The following is a 16,857-nucleotide window of genomic DNA, read 5'->3' as shown; positions in this document are numbered from 1 at the left end:
ATCCCTCCTCATAAAAGCAGCTCTTATCGAAGATTTCTTTGCTTGACATGGACTGCTCTATATTCAAAATTGGGTATATAATCTTGTTCGTGATCGTTTCTGCCTGCCCCTGCCCCTGCTCCTGCTCCTACTATTCCCACCTCACCTCACCTCACCTCAACGTAGGAAAAAGGCGTAACTTCGTTCGTTAACTGCGAATCGCAGCGACCGTCCCGTCTGCTTCCACATGTGCGAAAACTAGCTACACACTATGATGGCCGCCCACCGGCTAGATACATGAGCAACGAGGGGGATCGGCTGCGTCGGCGCTCCTTCTTGCGGACCCATTCGAATTCGGGCTCGAGGTGGTGATGGTGGTGGTGTTTCTTGCCTTCTTCGATGCTCACTGCGGATTCATTCTAGCGTCAGCGTACGTACCTACTTTATCGACCATGTCACAATTACAGGGAGATCTATGATTTTGGGCAGATAGATATGAGATGAGATGAGATAAACTTACTGATGAGCTTGCCAGAAGAGGTAGAGCTGGACCGCTTCTCTCGGATGATCTTGGTGTGTCTCCAGAGCATGTCCTGCTCTGGCTCTGCCACCCATCGCTTGATCAAGATGTAATCGGGATCCTAGTTTTCGAGGTTAGATCTACATCCCGTACTGACATGACATAGCTAGGGGAGGGCTACTTACGGGGTCGAGCTGAAAGTCAATGTTATAAGCCCTAAGGGTCTCAATCGAAAGATGTCGCCGAGCCATGCGCGTATAAATCGGCCTCTCCTCCTCTTTCTTCTCTTCCTTCTTCTCTTCCTTCTTCTCTTCCTTCTTCTCCTTCTCCTTCTCCTTCTTTTCCTTCTCGCGCTTGATCTTCTCGCCGGCGAGAATAGCGTTGATCTCCTTCTCGTCGAGCCCGGATCTCAGTAGCTGCTCTTGCATCTTGGACTTGTACTCCTTCTCGCGCTGCTCGGCCTCCTGCTTCTCACGGAGTTTGCGCTCGGCCTCTTCGCGCTTGTACTTGTCGATGATCTCCTTGGCTTCCTTGTCGCGGCGCCGCTTCTCCTCGAGCGCCGCTTCTTCGGCTTTCATGCGCTCAAGCTCGAGCTTCTGCTTCACGCGCCGCTCGTACTCGTCGTCTGCCTTGGCCTTGCGGATCGCATCAAGCTCCTTCTTGGCATCTCGCAGGTCCCGCTCTTCTTGCATGGTCCGGTTTCGCCGCTGCTCTTCTTGCTCGATCTGCTTGGCCAGCTTGATCTCTTGCAGCTCCTTGCGCGTACGCTCCAGCTCGTACTCTCGACGCTTGTTCTCGATTTCTTTCTCATGCTCGCGGCGCCGCATCTCGATCTCCTTCTCATAGTCTACGCGCACATGCTCGAGCGCAAAGGCATCGCGCTCGCGTTGAAGTTCGAGTTCACGCTGGAGCTCAACTTCACGGTCACGGTCACGGTCACGGGAGTGGCTGGATGAGACGCGAGAGTGCGAGCGGTGGCGACGGTGATGAGATCGGGATCGCTTATACTCGTCCTCGGAATCGGAGTAGGATGGCGATTCCGAGTCCGAGTGATTGTAGATGCGATTGTTAATAATGACCGGAGGTGGCGCCGGCTGAGACACACTGCTCCCAGGAGAACCCGGACGACGGTCCCGCGAAACAGAGCGCCTAGTGGTAACCAAAGTGCGCTCGTTTGTCGGGGTTAGAAAACGATCCTCAACTCGGGGACCAGTCTCGTAGAACCGGGGCCGAGACCGGTTCGGAGCCTCAACATAATGCGCAATGGTAGGGGGAGCCGGAGGACGAGGAGAGGCTGAGGCATGCCGATGTCTCACACGGATATCGAGGTCCGAGTCCTCATCGGAATAGGAATTGTATCTGCTCATCTCGGATCGGTTTCAGTAGAGGGTATATAAGACGATATAGACGATATAAAATAAAAGACGGGTAAACGGTAAGTATGTCCAGTAGAGTAGGACGTGGGTGAGAGAGGGGAATAAAAAAGGGAAAATGAGATAAGGGAGGGAGGTTCGGGAGATTCAAGTAAGAACTCAGTAAGAACCACCTTGGATATGGATAAGAACTACTTGGGTAAGAAGCAGCTGCTTATAATGCGCTTATACCGAAGGCGGGGGAAGCGCTCTTCATTTATCGTTGTTAGAAAACGCAGGCGCGCGCATATGTTCTAATCCACCTTAACTGCTTAGTTATTACTATATTGGGTTATCTTCCAAGGTTGCCTCGGGTCGTTCTTACCGATTGGTACTATTTCGACAAACAACGATACCCACTCAATGTAGTACAGCTTGCTACTGCTATTGTATAATACAAAGTACCTCCAATACGGCTATACGGCACTCGTTACTAACAACTAGGTACATGCCAGTGTTGTTGCTTCCTACCTTGGCCCTAATGCGCGGTACTTTGTTCAGGACAGTCCATGGTGTACTTTTCGTCATTAGCTAAGTACCTCTAGCGGTTAATCCGTCGTTGGGGGCTGAAAACGGAGTTGAGCGACAATTCGTGGGTTCGAGGGCATCATAACGCTAACGACATAATGAGATGTTTTATAGTCCCTTGTCCGAGGAGCTGAGAGTGGGGTTCGTTTAGCACTCACACGCACACACATACAACTTTGGAACTTCGTTGTTATGCGTAAGCTTAACAAGCATCCTATGCAGTTACTTGGGTATAGATACCTAGGTAGGTACCTCTTGGATGTTCTGTTATGTACGGAATAATTACGTAGGTAGATACATCGTACCTACCTTACTTGTTTCTGACTGTACCTATTAATAGATAGGGCTAGGAACGTAGGTACCACGGACCTATGTACTTTTATAGTTGTTTCTTTTCGGGGAAGGTTATGCGCTCGCTTCCAAGCGCTTGTATATGCAGAAATAACGTACATATGTACATAACGTTCTTAATGCGTGCTATCATATACTAATTTAAGACATTTAAAAATCGAAGAGTTCCATAGAAATGTCAAGTACTTAAACTACATATGTAACCACATATGTATATAGAAGTAATTATCAAAGTGAGCCGCATAAGGATAGGATTGCATACCTAGTGACTAAGTTCGGTGGCGAAACACGCATCCATACCATGCCATCTCCCCATTTTCTCTCCCAAGAACGTTATGACTGTAGGTAGTCATGTCCCACAAGTAGCTGCTTTGATGTTCGGGTAAGAGAGAAAGATAAGCACTAACGCATCACGAATTACTGGTGAACAGCCTCCTTGGCCGGGAGGTTTGAATCTGATCTACTGGTCTAATGCCTGGGCAGCTGGGTCACGGTTGATTGTTCGCCTTCCAACACTACATACCAATACACATACACAGCACAACGCCTCCGCTTCTCCCCTCCCCCCATTTGCTGCGCCAGCGCTCCGTGTCGCGTGATCGGCAGGCCTCCGTGTATATAGCTACATAGCGCAGCCAACCCCCCCTGTCCCTCCCTTCCGAACCGGACGCAGAACCGTTGCCTTCTCCTCTAAGACGCGCCCACACCGCCCCTCAGCATGCGATCTATCTGGTCCTTGCTATTCTTCTGCGAAACCTCGAGGTAGTGCAGCCTCTTGCCAAGCCCGTCCACCTCGCCTTCCACCTCCTTGATCTGGCCCTCTAGTTTGCCCTTTATCTCGGCAACGGGCATGGCGACAAACCTGCGTTCCGGTTAGTAGTTACTCAACAGTATGCCCGATACGGGTGGCGGGGGAAGAGAAAGGGGGCCTGACATCTTGCCGACGCCTTCGTAGACATTAGTCTCGGCTGGGAGCGAGGATATCTCGCTGCGCGTCAGCTGCGCCATTCGCAACTCCCGTTGCTTAGATGCTTGTTGCGTTCTGACGAGGGAGATTTGCTGCTGCGCTGCGATCGCCTGCGTCTCAACCTCTCGCAGCAACTATATATTGCAAGTTTTGTAAGTGGTTGTAGTCTTGTCATGAATATCTAAATGGCATACCTTCTGCAATGCCTCGTTTGAGATGGACATCCTTTTTTTTTTTTTTTGCTTGTTTGCTTTCCCGAGATAGACTATACGTATTTTTTATATCGCGGTAGATGACTAGACGGATATAATACCTATTAACCTAGATTTATACCAGTTGTTTGCATTACCTAAGGTGCATGTACGTTCCAATGGTAGGTAGCGCAAGGCAAAAGAGGACTTTGATTGACATGTCATTACAATGTACCTAGGTACCTAGGTATGTATGTACATAGAGGGGTTACGTCCATGCGGATGGTGGGGTTATGCAGGACACCTAGGTACCTTTTGACATCTTTCCAATACATAGTACACAATTTAATGTACACAATCGTGGCCATATCACAATGTTAGGTAACAGTTACAATGCGATAGAATTGGCCTAATTTATTCTATTAGGTTTCTAGCCTACATATGTAGCATGGAACTGTCAAGATCCACATATACAGGCTCTAGAGTATATGTACCCTAAAGTAAACGTTCGTGTATACTTTATAAGTCACTAAAACTCAACGCTCAATGTGCTGCCTCTAATGTCCGTAAACGCCGAATGAATATGTCGTTTAACTTTTATTCGAGTACGTTTGTAATCACATCAAATATCGCTACCGTCTACCGCTGTCATCTATTGTTACCGTCTATCGCTAAGTAGCATTTTGTGAAGTATGGCGCGTTCTCGGGTGGGCGTGTGCAAGAGTCCTAGGTACTCTGGTCGTCCAGTAGGGCTGACGCGCTTTCTATTGCTTTTTCTTATCCGTTATGTCCTCAAGGGCGACTACTTCTGGCATCCGGAAGATTGAGGGCCAGGCAAGTTGAAATTTATCCTCGTCACCGTCTAAACAGCGGTGGATCCAAATGCGCCAGACGATGTAGAAGTATGCTAATAAAGACAGTCATGTTAGTGGGGACTAGGGTCATCATTTATACTTGCCTGTTATTCGGGATAAAGGTAGGGATTATACTCACCACCTATTCCAGTCACTGCAGGAAATATAGGATATTAGTAACCATCTCCCACATAGAAGCATACAAAAAAAAATAGGGGATTTTTCTAACTCAGATGCCACCAAGAATGACCTTCAAGGACGACTGCCCAGGGAAGCTGGAGTTGGTGCCTCCATTTACGAATCGTATTGCAGTACATGTTGTCCAGGTTCCAGATAAGATAACCGCCGAGGAATATGCTGAGCCCTAATAAAGAAACCGAATCGTTAACATGAGTTCCAATCACGTTACCATCAGTGGCTTACCTGTCGCAACTAAGACCCACATCTGTCTTATCATCTCATTGGTTGTCGGCAACCTCGGAGCGCGAGCCTCTCTTTTTCTGCTTTCTTCTCTCGCCTTCAGGGCCGGCCGGAGAGTTCGCTCCATAATCCACATGTTAGAGAAGACCACCGTGGCGGTCAATACCGCATAGGCGTCTTGATGGAACTGAGGATCCTTGGTTTTATAATATCTTGTCTAACAATGTATTGTTAGCATGACTAGCTGTTAAACGAACAGCGACAAGGGGCAAGACGAACAGTTATAAACCATGAAAGCCAGAGAAGACCAGCGCCGAGGAGGGAGGAGAAGCGAATAGATCTACCGTATGTAAACGTAGCGAAGCACATGAAACAAGTCGTATAAATCATGGCAAGTTCGTCCACCAGTTGCATAGGATCTATCAAGTGTTAGAGAGCCACGATCTGGACATTGAGAAACCTGCTCCAGAGAGACTTGGTCGTGGTATCATCCGTTGTGCGCTGGCTTACACTTAAGAGTAGCGTGGAAAAAGGTAGACCCTAGGCCGACCACTATGTATCCAGCAAAAGTGACAACGAAAATCAGAGGGTGTGAGTATTTGATGCACCCTCGGATGCCCTTGAGGCCTAGCAATACGAAGAGAGCATTGGTGAGGGTCTAAACGCAACACGCCGCACATGATAAATTAGTCTCCGAATAGCTGTGTTCTCCTCGCATGTATCAAGCTCAAGGGGATGAGAATAATACTAGATAATAAATAATAAAGGGAATTGAAAAGGAACAAATGGGGAAATTGGAAGCCTACATTGCAGACTTCAGCACAGTAGTAACTCATAACGTAGTCCTAAGATTTGGTATTTAGTCTTATACTCTTTTTGACCAGGAAGAGTACCTAGGTATGGATTTCACTTACCTCCTCGCAAAAGTTCAAAGTGGACGTTTTCTCGCCCCAGAAACCGTGCCGAGGTTCATGGTAAGGGAAGCTCAAGGCCTCGATGAGGCTCTGTATAGACATGTTTCGAGGTAGGTAAATCGACTTATAATATAAGTGTCGTTGTTAGGGAACTAGTTCGTTCTATTATACGAAGTTATGAATGAGTTTCTATACAGATGGATGGACGTGTCTCCGTTGAGCTCGTCTAAGTGGATAGGAATGAAGAGAAATATGGAATGGGTTGTGTAAGTTTCGTAGTGTTGAAGAAGTGCATTTCCGGCACTCCGGTAAGAATCAAGGTAACGTCGGACCTTACTGTGTTATGTACTTTACATCTTTACATACCTACATAGGTACTGAACCTTATGTCCGTGCTATTTACACTACATAAGACATACATACCTTCTCTTACGTAGGCACCTACCTAACCTAGGTACCTTTATAGTATAACTTATTGCCTATTACGGAAGATGCAAGTTTAATCTAGAAAAAAACATGTGAGTATGGTATGTGCAAGTGTACCTAACTTGTAAAGGAAAGGCCTTTGGGGCCCCTGGTCTAGTATATTAGTTAGCATGTATACATATACCAGGTAGGTACCTAGGTAGACTGATAGATCAAAGGCAAGTGCGTACTTAAAGGTATCTAACCTAGGTACATGTGTATATTTATATGCATATATGCGGGCTCGATCAATTAAAATGACGATATGCAATATAGCAGATAACGTAACGTCCCGGACTCTTTTTGATGACGCCTTGGGTGTTTTCTCTTAACAAGGCAATCCTCCAATTTGCAATTTGGTACTGGCTGACATCTTCTAGGCGTTTAAAACACACAGCTCCCTTTGGTTGGTCTATTTTTATTAATCCATAGCAGCCAAGCTTCACCCGCAGAATCCATCCGCATTAGTTAGAAACTCTTGCGCGAAAGCAGTGCCTCGTATTCTTATACGACAGCCTATCCGGCAACTTATACCGACTACCACCATCTTACCATCTTACCATCTGTCTAGTTTATAGCTGTCTTCCAACGACAGGAAGAAACAAATGCGAACCCAATTTAATTTCTACAATTTCTACCCTTAGTAGAACGGTAGGACAGATCTAGGTTTCATCATCTCGTCGCCGTGACACGTCAGCGATCAGCGATCAGCGATCAGCAATCAGCGCATACCGTTCTGTACAATGCGACGGCTTCCTTTTCGGGACTGCTTGGAAGAACGAACTACGTGCGACATAACCACTCGTTAAAGATTATCGCCCTAGTTGCAGCGTAGGCCCGAGAGCCTCAGCTATGTCAGCTCCCCAGAAGTCGTCGAGATGGGGCTCCTTTTTGTCCCAGGCTGTCGCCGGCGTCGAAGCTCGCCTTGACAATATCCTCGCCGAAGAGGATGCGGCAAAGCAGCCATCACCGCAACACCTGACTAGAACACCGTCGACGTCTTCTACTACAACAACCCACGTTCCAACTCGGTCCACTACGCCTTCACGATCCTCCAACGATCGATTACAAGAACGGCTAGCTCGAGCTGTCGCCGCAAGGAATGCCGCCCAAAAAGCCGATGCCTCGCCCGCTAGATTAAGTTCCGAATCGGCTCCACCAACTCGGAGCCCCCGTACCAGCACCGATGTTCCTTCCGCAACATCCACGGTGCAGTATCCACCAAGCACCGAGAAGACAGAAGACTCGAAGGATGATACAGCTAGCAAAGCGCCCGCTTCGTCTACACTTAGCGACGGTGCTTCTGTGAGTGCGCCAACTCCAGCAGTTGATGGGCAAGCTACCAAGGGCGACTTACATGACTCACCAAAACCTGATGGTGAAGTTCAAGATAATAAGCCCGAGCCACCGACAATCGAAGTTGAGGAAGAACTGGTAGAGACTGAACACACCTCAGCATCTGTAGCCCTATATGAGCAGCGCATTGCCGACCTAGAAAAAACCTTGGAGGAGGCCAATGTGCAACACCAGGAAGAACTCCACAGCCATGTTGAAAGGGTTGATGCTCTACAGGCTAAACTGCAATATTTAGCCCGGCAAGCATCGGAGGCAGCAAGAACCGCTGCCGCTGCCGCGCCGGCGGGTAGCGCAGATAAAAAAGATGCCGAGAAGGACCAGCAGATTGCCCAGTTGATGGAGGAAGGGCAAAAACTAGCAAATACGGAACAGAAGCACAGGAGCATAATAAAAAAGTTAAGAGGCCAACTCGTCGTGGTCGAGAAAGAACTTAATGAACAGAAACTCTGGCGGCAGAAAACGGAGACAGAGCTCGGTGCTTTACGCAAAAAGCTGCACGATCAAGGCGATGTCGAGAAGGCGAATGCAGATTCACAAAAGCAAATAAGCCAACTGAGAAGAGATTTAGAAGTGCTTAAGGCCGAAGTTTCCTTGAAAGATAATACAATATCCGAACTCAAGGATCGGCTGCAGGAGGAATCCGATCGAGCCAAGACATTGGCTGCTAAGGTAAACGATCAGCTACGAGAAGCGGGAGAGAAACACGTAAAAGAGCTAGAAGAGACGGTTGCGACGCTAGAGGTAGAGAAGAGTTTAATAGCCGATCGTGCGAAGTTACAAGCAACAGAACTACAAGAAAAGGCCGACAGAGCTGCGGAGCGGTTTCGTGCCGTGGAGTTAGAACTCAAGGGCGAAGTCCAGATCCTCGAGAGCAAATTGGAAGCCCTTCGATTCCGAGCAGAAGAGGCATCGACAGGCGCTATAGGGGATGCGCAGGCGAAGCTACTCCGCCAGATAGAGACTCTTCAGACGCAGTATTCCATTGCCAGTGAGAATTGGCAAGGCATAGAGGCATCTTTAATTGCAAAGACGGCGGCCCTGGAGAAGGAACGAGATGAGGCGTTACGGCGCGAGTCAGAAATGAGGCGGAAAGCCCGGGAGACGGTAGGTGGCTGGCATCCCCTGAATCAAACGCAATCACTAATGCCTAGGATCAGGCTTCTCGGGCCAAACGTCAGGAAGAGGAGTTGGAAGAGGCAAGAATCCAACTACCCAGCGTGCAACAAGACTTGTCCTCGCACCGGTCAGAAATCGAAGCCCTGCGCAAGCGGGCCGAAGAGGCGGAGGCTTCGTTAGCTGAAGCGAAGGCTGATTTCGAACGACAGCGGTTGGCGTGGAAAGAAGAAAAGGCCGAGCGGACAGATGCAGACCGACGGAACTGGCTAGAAGATATACCAACCGCTGCCTTCCGCAACATTAGTCGTCCAGAATCTCCTCTATTAACAGCGCCACAGAGAACGTTTAGCGGTGAGTTCTTAGGGCTACAGAGTTATTCGACGAGACTACGCAAGACATCGGCACCCTCTAGTAATGGCGACCCGAGTCCTGGCGATCGACCGGCATCGGCAAGGCGGCCATCAGGACAACCTCCTATGCGGTCACCCATGTTCCCCTTCTCGTCAGTGCAGTCGTCAGGGACGCCGCCATCCCTATCGGGTGGCTTGGAGATATTGGCTTCTCCATCAGCGCATCCCATGGATAGGGATGATGTTTTTGAAAACGAAACACCTGCGTCTCCCCAAAACGTACTGCAGGATATGATGTCGGTATCGACCATGACAGCAGGGCCGTCTGTGCAACTAGTCGAGAGGATGAGCGCCGTAGTCCGTCGATTAGAGAGCGAAAAGGTAGCAGCTAAGGAAGAGCTTGCCAGGATTTCAAGCCAACGAGACGAGGCTCGAGGAGAGATCGTCGTCTTGATGAAGGAGATGGAGGCCGAAAAGGGGGCCAAGAAGAAAGTAGAAGAACTAGAGAAAGAGGTGGCACTTATCAACGAAAGGTACCAAACCACGTTAGAGATGCTCGGGGAAAAGAGCGAGCTAGTAGAGGAGTTACGTGCAGATGTGGACGATGTCAAAGCCATGTATAGGGACCTCGTGGAACGCACAGTTAAATAAGGAGGCAGTGGCTCGTCTAGGCTTTATATTATGCCTAAAATAAATATCTTGGGGTATAAGACATAGTAACCTAGAATACTACGAGTAGCGTACTCAATCAATGACAAATAGTCAACACCCATATCCATACGAGCCAATTACAGGTCGATTCCCTCGTTTTCTGCTCCCCGCTCAATGTACTTGCGAACCTCCTTGTCGGGTGCAAGATCCAACGCGAGATATCCGTCCGAATCCCGCTTGTCGAACTCGGCGCCAGCTTTAAGCAGGGCGACGGCGGTATCTCCTATATATCCTGTCAGCCACGCCGCAGGTGTCTTGCAGTTATAATTAATTAATTCATTATAACTAGGCTAGGAGGTAGGTAGTTAAAAGGAAACTAACCGTGGCCTTCAGCAACCGCATGGTGCAGAGCCGTGTACCCCGAGCTGTCAGTCGCGTTGAGCGGGCTTTTGTTTTGCAGCAGCAGGTTAACCATGGGGACGGAGCCGACGGCGGCGGCTCGGTGGATCGGATACTGGCCGCGCTTGTCCCTGACTCGGGTGGAGGCCGGGGGCTTGTGGTCTAGGAGCTTGCGGGCGACCTCGAGGTTGCTCTTGGAAGCGACGAAGTGGAGGGCTGTCTGTGCTGGTGTCAATGACCTGGTCTATGAGTCCATCCTGACGTCTATCTGTCTGTCTGTCTGTCTGTCTGTCTGTCTGTCTATCTATATTGGCTCTGCAACCGTACCTGTCCGTTGTAGTCTACCGGAATTAGCTTTTTGGAAATTTAGATTCGGCATGGTTAGGGGTAGGCGAGGTAGGTAAGACTTACTCTTCTGGTTTACGTCGGCGCCTCTTGAGAGGAGCAGCTCGACTACTGCGTCGCCGTCTTTTACGCTTGCCGCGATCATCAGGGGGGTCCAGCCGCTGGCATCCTTGAGACGTTGTTAGTCATGCATGCGAAGCTGAAGAAGAAGAAGAAGTGGTGCGACGAGGTTAAGGAGGGAAGTATGCGACATGTCTACTTCCACGGCCAGCAACTCACTTCAACATCCGGTTCAAAATCTTTCTGCTGGGCTAACATGAGCACTATGGGTTTGCTGTTCGCAGATGCGGCCCAGTGTATAGGAAGGCGGCCGTCGTCGTCTTTGAGACGGGAGAGCTTTGGGTCTGCCTGTTGAGCTCCTTAGCTATGCTATACTATATTCCGTACTAGAATCTTATTAAGACAACTAGGTTGATTCCACGAGCTTACGTTTAGTAAAGACTCGACGACGGTGACTGGTTTCAGTTAGTAAATAGCTTCTATAAAATAAAATAAAATAAAATAAAATAAAATAAAATAAAATAAAAGACTCGGTGATATAGAAGGGAATATTTACCTTTGCCCTCCCTCGCCGCAGCATGTATGGCGTATTTCGACTGGTCGGAAGCCATGTCGTACACCGGGGATCACTTGAGATGAGCTCAGGGTATAGCTTATAGTTATGAGACGCTTAATACAGAAAGTGTTTGTTAAGGGAATAAATAAATATGGTTTCTCTTTGGTCCAGGCTCCTGAGGTACAGCGTCATTCACATCGAGCATCCGAAGTATCGAAGTACCTTAACTTTAGTACGTAGGTAGGTACCTATGTACCTAAATAGGTACCTAATGTACATTATTATATGGGACTTGGGTGGATGGGATATTTACAAAACCAGAGATCATTCAACTAATGAGTTATACGGTATATACGGTATACATCCAATCTTATCGATAATGCTTGTTAACTTGTACCCAGCTTAGATCCAATGCCATCAATCTAAACATTTGCTTAACCATTTGCTCCAAACTTTGGCCATCATCTATCTCTACTATCATTACCATTACCATTACCATCCACACCACACTTCCATAGCCAGCCAACGCGATGGAGGTCGGCACCCCCGATCTCAAATCTCTCGTGCTAGAGAATTCTCGACGCTCCAAATCGCTCTTCGCAGATCCGTCAGCCCGCAAGAAAGTCAAGCTGACCGACGACGCGCTCGAACCCCAACGCGAGAAAGACGCTCTATCCCTCCGCCTCCGCGCCGAATACCAATATGTGCGAGACCTGCCTCCCGCCCTCGCCCAGAAGCAGGCGAGCGCCATGAGCGCCAGGAAGAAGGGCAAGAGGCCAGCTGCGGGCGAACCCCCGGCCGCTCCAGAAGACCAGAAGACGCAGAAGCTGATCGAGGGCATCGCGCAATCCTCCTCGTCCGGCACAAGTAACCTCCCTTCAAACTCCAACGCCCTAGTCCATCTGCAACGACCTCCCGCTGCCGCAGCCGGTTCCGCAGCCGGTTCAAACACCACCGCATCCCAATCCCTAAGCGTCGCCCGAGCGCAGGCCACGCATCAAGCCAAGCCCGACTGGCATCCCCCATGGAAGCTCATGAGGGTAATTTCGGGCCATCTAGGCTGGGTGCGTGCCCTAGCCGTAGAGCCGCACAACCAGTGGTTTGCCAGCGGCGCCGGCGACCGCACCATCAAGATCTGGGATCTCGCAACGGGGAACCTGAGGTTGACCCTGACGGGCCACATATCCACCGTGCGCGGCCTCGCCGTGTCCCCTCGACACCCGTACCTGTTCTCCTGCGGCGAGGACAAGATGGTCAAGTGCTGGGACTTGGAGACGAACAAGGTCATTCGCCACTACCACGGCCACCTCAGCGGCGTGTATACCCTGTCGTTGCACCCTACCCTCGACGTTCTAGTGACGGGAGGCCGAGACGGCGTAGCCCGCGTCTGGGACATGCGCACGCGCAGCAATATACACGTGCTCTCGGGCCACAAGGGCACCGTCGCCGACCTCAAGTGTCAGGAAGCCGACCCGCAAGTCATAACCGCCTCTCTCGACTCCACCGTGCGCCTCTGGGACCTCGCCGCCGGCAAGACCATGGGCGTCCTCACGCACCACAAAAAGGGCGTCCGCGCGCTAGCCCTGCACCCCAGCGAGTTCACCTTTGCCACCGGCAGCACCGGCAGCATCAAGCAGTGGAAGTGTCCCGAGGGTGCCTTCATGGGCAACTTCGACGGCCACAACGCCATCATCAACTCCCTCGCCGTCAACGAGGACGTCCTGTTCTCCGGCGGCGACAACGGCTCCATGAGCTTCTGGGACTGGAAGACCGGCCACCGGTTCCAGGCTTTGGATTCCATCGCCCAGCCGGGGTCCCTGGACGCTGAGGCCGGCATCATGAGCTCGACCTTCGACCGCACGGGACTGCGGCTTATCGTCGGCGAGGCGGACAAGACGATCAAGGTATGGAAGCAGGATGAGAAGGCGACGCCGGAGACGCATCCGCTCGAGTGGAAGCCTACGCTGGGGAGACAAAAGTATTAATCAATTAATTAATTAATTAGGAGTATAAAAGGAAATTGCGTAATTTGTATTGTATTGCTCGCACTTAAGGGCGTGCTTTATTTAGTATAGACATGCATTCTGCGCTACGAAGGACGGAAACAGATGATGATAACTATCAGGGGGGGCATTAACGTCGTAAATATTGGTTTTTGGTACCATCTGTCTGTACATTAGAATGCTATACCCAGCGCCCGAATCTCGGGGTCGTCTCGAAATGCGAGCTTGATCTCTTCATCGCCTACGGCAAGCCTGATCTTGCTCGGCCGTTCTGCCCTCTGGCCTTCGAGGATGATGATTCCAGCTCCGGTGAGGTCGACCGCAGCTGTACTAATGCCTGCCGGTCTAGGGAGCTTTTGTTCTTTCTTCCGCGTGTTCATGTCTGCTTTGGAATCTCTATCCGTTGCATGTCTCAGTAAACCAACCCGACGGCTGCCGGCGTCTAATACCAGGGCCCGGTTCATCTCCTCCATCACATCGCCGTAGGTGCTATCGGGCAAACCTGTCCGCTCGTTCCTCACCAGTAGGGACGCAAGGATCAACTTGGAAGCAAACGGGAGCGCTCGTAGGTATTGCTGCAAGGGACTCGTGGTTGCTTCGTTGATCGCCCGCTTAACTGTCGCTATCGTGACCTTACCCCTCGAGCTCTTTGTCCTGTCTGCTTCGCCCGTTTTTGCCTTTGCCCTCTTACTTGGGGTTCCCGGGTCGGGGTCCGAGCCCTTGACGTCGGCTTCAGCTAGCTCGACGGCTCGCCGGCAGATATCTAGAGCGCGCCGCGCATCGCCGCTCACGGCAGCGACTTTGCGGCTGGCGAACTGAACGGCGTCTGGTTCGACGATGTTACCCGGAACGCCCTCGAGCCGCGACTGGATGATCTTCATAAGCTGTTCATGGTTGTAGCCCGGGAACGTGATACGTGTCAGGCCCAGGCGGCTACTAATCTTGTTGCTAAGCGTTCTTTCCGGCAAGTCCATCGTGTTAGCCACTGCCAGCACAATAAGTCGCGAGTGTCTCAGCCCGGGCCAGTTGAAAAAGTTATACATGACGCTTTGGTTCTTAGTAACTAGTTGGTCGAGCTCGTCCATCAGGACAACACAAGGGACTCGTCGAGGGCTCGGGTTGTTAAACTCTCGCTCGAGGAGATCTAGCGCCTGGCTCGGGCTGACTCGCTGTCCCTTCAGAGCTTCCCAGAGGAGGGAGTACGACTGGTGCGGGTCGGTTATCTTCATACCATTGATTTCGACGAAGATGAAGTCGTCTAATTCGTCAGACCGCACTGCTTCGTCTAGCTTTGACACCACCTCTCGTACCGTAGCCGTCTTCCCCGTTCCTGGAGTTCCAGAGATGTAGATACAAGCGCCAGAGCCGTCAGTAATAGCAGCCTCGAGATGCGAGTATACCAAAGAGAACTCGGATTCTCGGCAAGGTAAGCTAGTTGGTACCGACGCAACGTGTAATTGAGCCCTTGCAATCTGGAAAGGGGAAGACTGGTGGTGGCTTGGAGAAAGTATTCGGGTAGCAAGCGGGGTGAATTCCAATGCCTTTTTCACCACAACTCTAGCAGTCTAGGTCAATAACACTTGATCGCAAATTTCGGGACATGACGGACTAAGCATCCAAGTACTTACCTGCGGTTGGAAGGTGTCACGACCTGTTTTGTTTTCTGCCTCTTTCTCGGCGTAGTGACAGGTCGAGGGGCACCATCATCAGAAGGACAATCCTCGTCTCGCTCTGCTTGGGTAGCCACATAGTCCGTTTCTCGAGCAGATACATCATGATTACGCCGCTTCCTTGTCGATCTCGTCCCGCTCCGTACCAATTCTAGCAGGTCATCCACATCTCCTTCCCTGCCAGAATAGACGTCCTCCCATATAAACTCTTCCGTGTACGTCGCAGTCCTCGTGTTGCATCCTCTCTTGCAAATGAAGGTCTTGTTGTAACCTGGCGAGTTACGAGGGACCTTACCATTGGGATATTCCTTCTCAAACTTCTGCTGGGACATGACCACGGCTCTGCCGTTGATAGAAGCTAATGGATTGACATCAGTAGACGGCGTGATGTATAATTCGTTCTAAGCTTAGTGCAATTAGCAAGGGAAGCAGGGAACCGTATATATTAATACCAAATACCAACCGGTAGGAAATCAGTTCTCTTCCGATCGCTATTTCGGATCTCTTTCTCAGTAGAGAACCACAGGAAATTAGCTGCCTTGTCTCCATCCTCGTCGGCTTCGCGGAATTCGGCAACTATAGCGACCCATGCCTCATTGGAGCCATCGGCCTTTAATAGAACACAATCGCCAACGTAGCATTCGAAGGTGCCCATGCGAGCGCCGACTATGCTATGATGGGCATTCCTCTTCCTCTTGGTAGGCGATCCAGATGACTCGGGTTCCCGGTAAATCCACTCCCAGGGGTGATCGTCGACGCCCAACTCATCATCCGAGTCATCTCTGGCGACCCCCTTAATGACGTTGGAAGAACGGCGGACCATCTGGAATTACCAACCAAAGTCGAAAGGGTGTATTGAGAATAAATTAATGCAAGTCAAGTTTGGGAAACGCTCAAGAAATCTTGCTTGTTCAGTTGAGGAATTGATTAATTGGTGGGCATATAATAAAGCAAATGTCGGTAGGTGTTCTTGTAAAGGTGTTCTTGTAAAGGTGCTCTTGTAAGTGGACAGCGGTAACCTGCAGATTAGACGCGGTTTCTCGTGTATAGCAGATTCGCGCAATCACGTGACGTATTAGTACAATTAATTAAACTGATTAGGTACATAGGTATAACCTTACCATGCAGACAACATAGTCAAAATTACCTATATGAATCCTCATTAATACGGATTGAGTAGATTGAAAACAATAAAGAAGCACTTACCTAGTAGAGGGTTTTATATTGTTTGCTTAGGTACGTACCTATGTTATCTAAACATCAAATTGTATGTAGGTACCGTGATACAACATACATGTACGGATTAGCTTTTTGCCTTATACACTACGGGGCGGGTACCTGCATGTGCTACAGCATCATGTAGTAGGGGTACACACAATGGCAACACCTACCTACATGTATGTTGTAATCAAGGTAGGCGCCGTCTACTTATAGAGTCCTAGGCAACTACGACAACTACAACAGCTACGGCAACTACGGCAACTACGGCAACTACCGATTCCTGCCACTTTATATCTTAACCACAATGTCGGCCTTTCAAAGAGATAAAGTTGTTCATGTCTTCTATTCTAAGTTCCTACAACTTGAAACCCACAACGTATCTATAGAAGCTGTCTCTTGTAATCTTAATACAATTTCAACTTGACGGCTTTATCCCTTCGTGTCTTTTCTTCTTTTGATTTTCGAACCCTCACACTGGAACATATATCTACGCTGCAAGTCACAATGGAGTCCTTGATAGACATGTATG

At 49.7% G+C, this 16,857-nt stretch overlaps 7 protein-coding genes across 7 annotated transcripts; 2 read left to right on the top strand and 5 right to left on the bottom strand.

The window, feature by feature from the left end:
* Positions 1–90: 90 nt before the first annotated feature.
* On the bottom strand, positions 91–2,280 carry F4813DRAFT_91681 (uncharacterized protein). Its single transcript, XM_049249035.1, has 5 exons — positions 2,237–2,280; positions 2,046–2,179; positions 685–1,866; positions 500–620; positions 91–385 (listed from the first exon to the last, which is right to left on the bottom strand). Exons 3-5 carry the CDS (start codon positions 1,864–1,866, stop codon positions 249–251), a joined length of 1,440 nt encoding a protein of 479 aa, XP_049099061.1. The 5' UTR covers positions 2,046–2,179; positions 2,237–2,280; the 3' UTR covers positions 91–248.
* A 1,029-nt stretch (positions 2,281–3,309) lies between these two features.
* Positions 3,310–4,548, bottom strand: F4813DRAFT_91417 (Prefoldin). The gene is made up of 3 exons (XM_049249032.1): positions 3,952–4,548; positions 3,725–3,891; positions 3,310–3,652 (listed from the first exon to the last, which is right to left on the bottom strand). The coding sequence occupies exons 1-3, from the start codon at positions 3,979–3,981 to the stop codon at positions 3,481–3,483; spliced, it is 369 nt and encodes a 122-aa protein (XP_049099060.1). The 5' UTR covers positions 3,982–4,548; the 3' UTR covers positions 3,310–3,480.
* A 164-nt stretch (positions 4,549–4,712) lies between these two features.
* F4813DRAFT_390066 (putative alkaline phytoceramidase) lies at positions 4,713–6,238 on the bottom strand (the record flags this gene model as incomplete). Its single annotated transcript, XM_049246950.1, has 8 exons — positions 4,713–4,855; positions 4,942–4,956; positions 5,032–5,166; positions 5,226–5,439; positions 5,502–5,641; positions 5,733–5,880; positions 6,029–6,067; positions 6,137–6,238. The coding sequence occupies 8 exons, from the start codon at positions 6,236–6,238 to the stop codon at positions 4,713–4,715; spliced, it is 936 nt and encodes a 311-aa protein (XP_049099059.1).
* Positions 6,239–6,843: 605 nt separating this feature from the next.
* On the top strand, positions 6,844–10,199 carry F4813DRAFT_361587 (TATA element modulatory factor 1 TATA binding-domain-containing protein; the record flags this gene model as incomplete). Its single annotated transcript, XM_049243539.1, has 2 exons — positions 6,844–9,061; positions 9,115–10,199. Coding segments are annotated over exons 1-2 (2,564 nt in total), but the record flags the coding sequence as incomplete, so codon positions are not given.
* A 552-nt stretch (positions 10,200–10,751) lies between these two features.
* Positions 10,752–11,621, bottom strand: F4813DRAFT_361584 (uncharacterized protein). Its single transcript, XM_049243538.1, has 4 exons — positions 11,435–11,621; positions 11,098–11,333; positions 10,885–10,987; positions 10,752–10,814 (listed from the first exon to the last, which is right to left on the bottom strand). The coding sequence occupies exons 2-4, from the start codon at positions 11,134–11,136 to the stop codon at positions 10,774–10,776; spliced, it is 183 nt and encodes a 60-aa protein (XP_049099057.1). The 5' UTR covers positions 11,137–11,333; positions 11,435–11,621; the 3' UTR covers positions 10,752–10,773.
* A 228-nt stretch (positions 11,622–11,849) lies between these two features.
* F4813DRAFT_91266 (WD40 repeat-like protein) lies at positions 11,850–13,515 on the top strand. Its single transcript, XM_049249030.1, has one exon. The coding sequence runs from the start codon at positions 11,965–11,967 to the stop codon at positions 13,417–13,419; it is 1,455 nt and encodes a 484-aa protein (XP_049099056.1). The 5' UTR covers positions 11,850–11,964; the 3' UTR covers positions 13,420–13,515.
* Positions 13,516–13,610: 95 nt separating this feature from the next.
* F4813DRAFT_381147 (P-loop containing nucleoside triphosphate hydrolase protein) lies at positions 13,611–15,930 on the bottom strand (the record flags this gene model as incomplete). The annotated part of the gene is made up of 3 exons (XM_049245637.1): positions 13,611–14,994; positions 15,066–15,508; positions 15,571–15,930. 3 exons carry the CDS (start codon positions 15,928–15,930, stop codon positions 13,611–13,613), a joined length of 2,187 nt encoding a protein of 728 aa, XP_049099055.1.
* Positions 15,931–16,857: the final 927 nt, after the last annotated feature.

This window comes from Daldinia decipiens (assembly GCF_022478715.1).
Source record: "Daldinia decipiens strain CBS 113046 unplaced genomic scaffold F4813scaffold_19, whole genome shotgun sequence".
Lineage (NCBI taxonomy): Eukaryota > Fungi > Ascomycota > Sordariomycetes > Xylariales > Hypoxylaceae > Daldinia > Daldinia decipiens.
The sequence above is the reverse complement of the archived record's forward strand: the minus strand, read 5'-3'. Positions and strand labels throughout refer to the sequence as shown.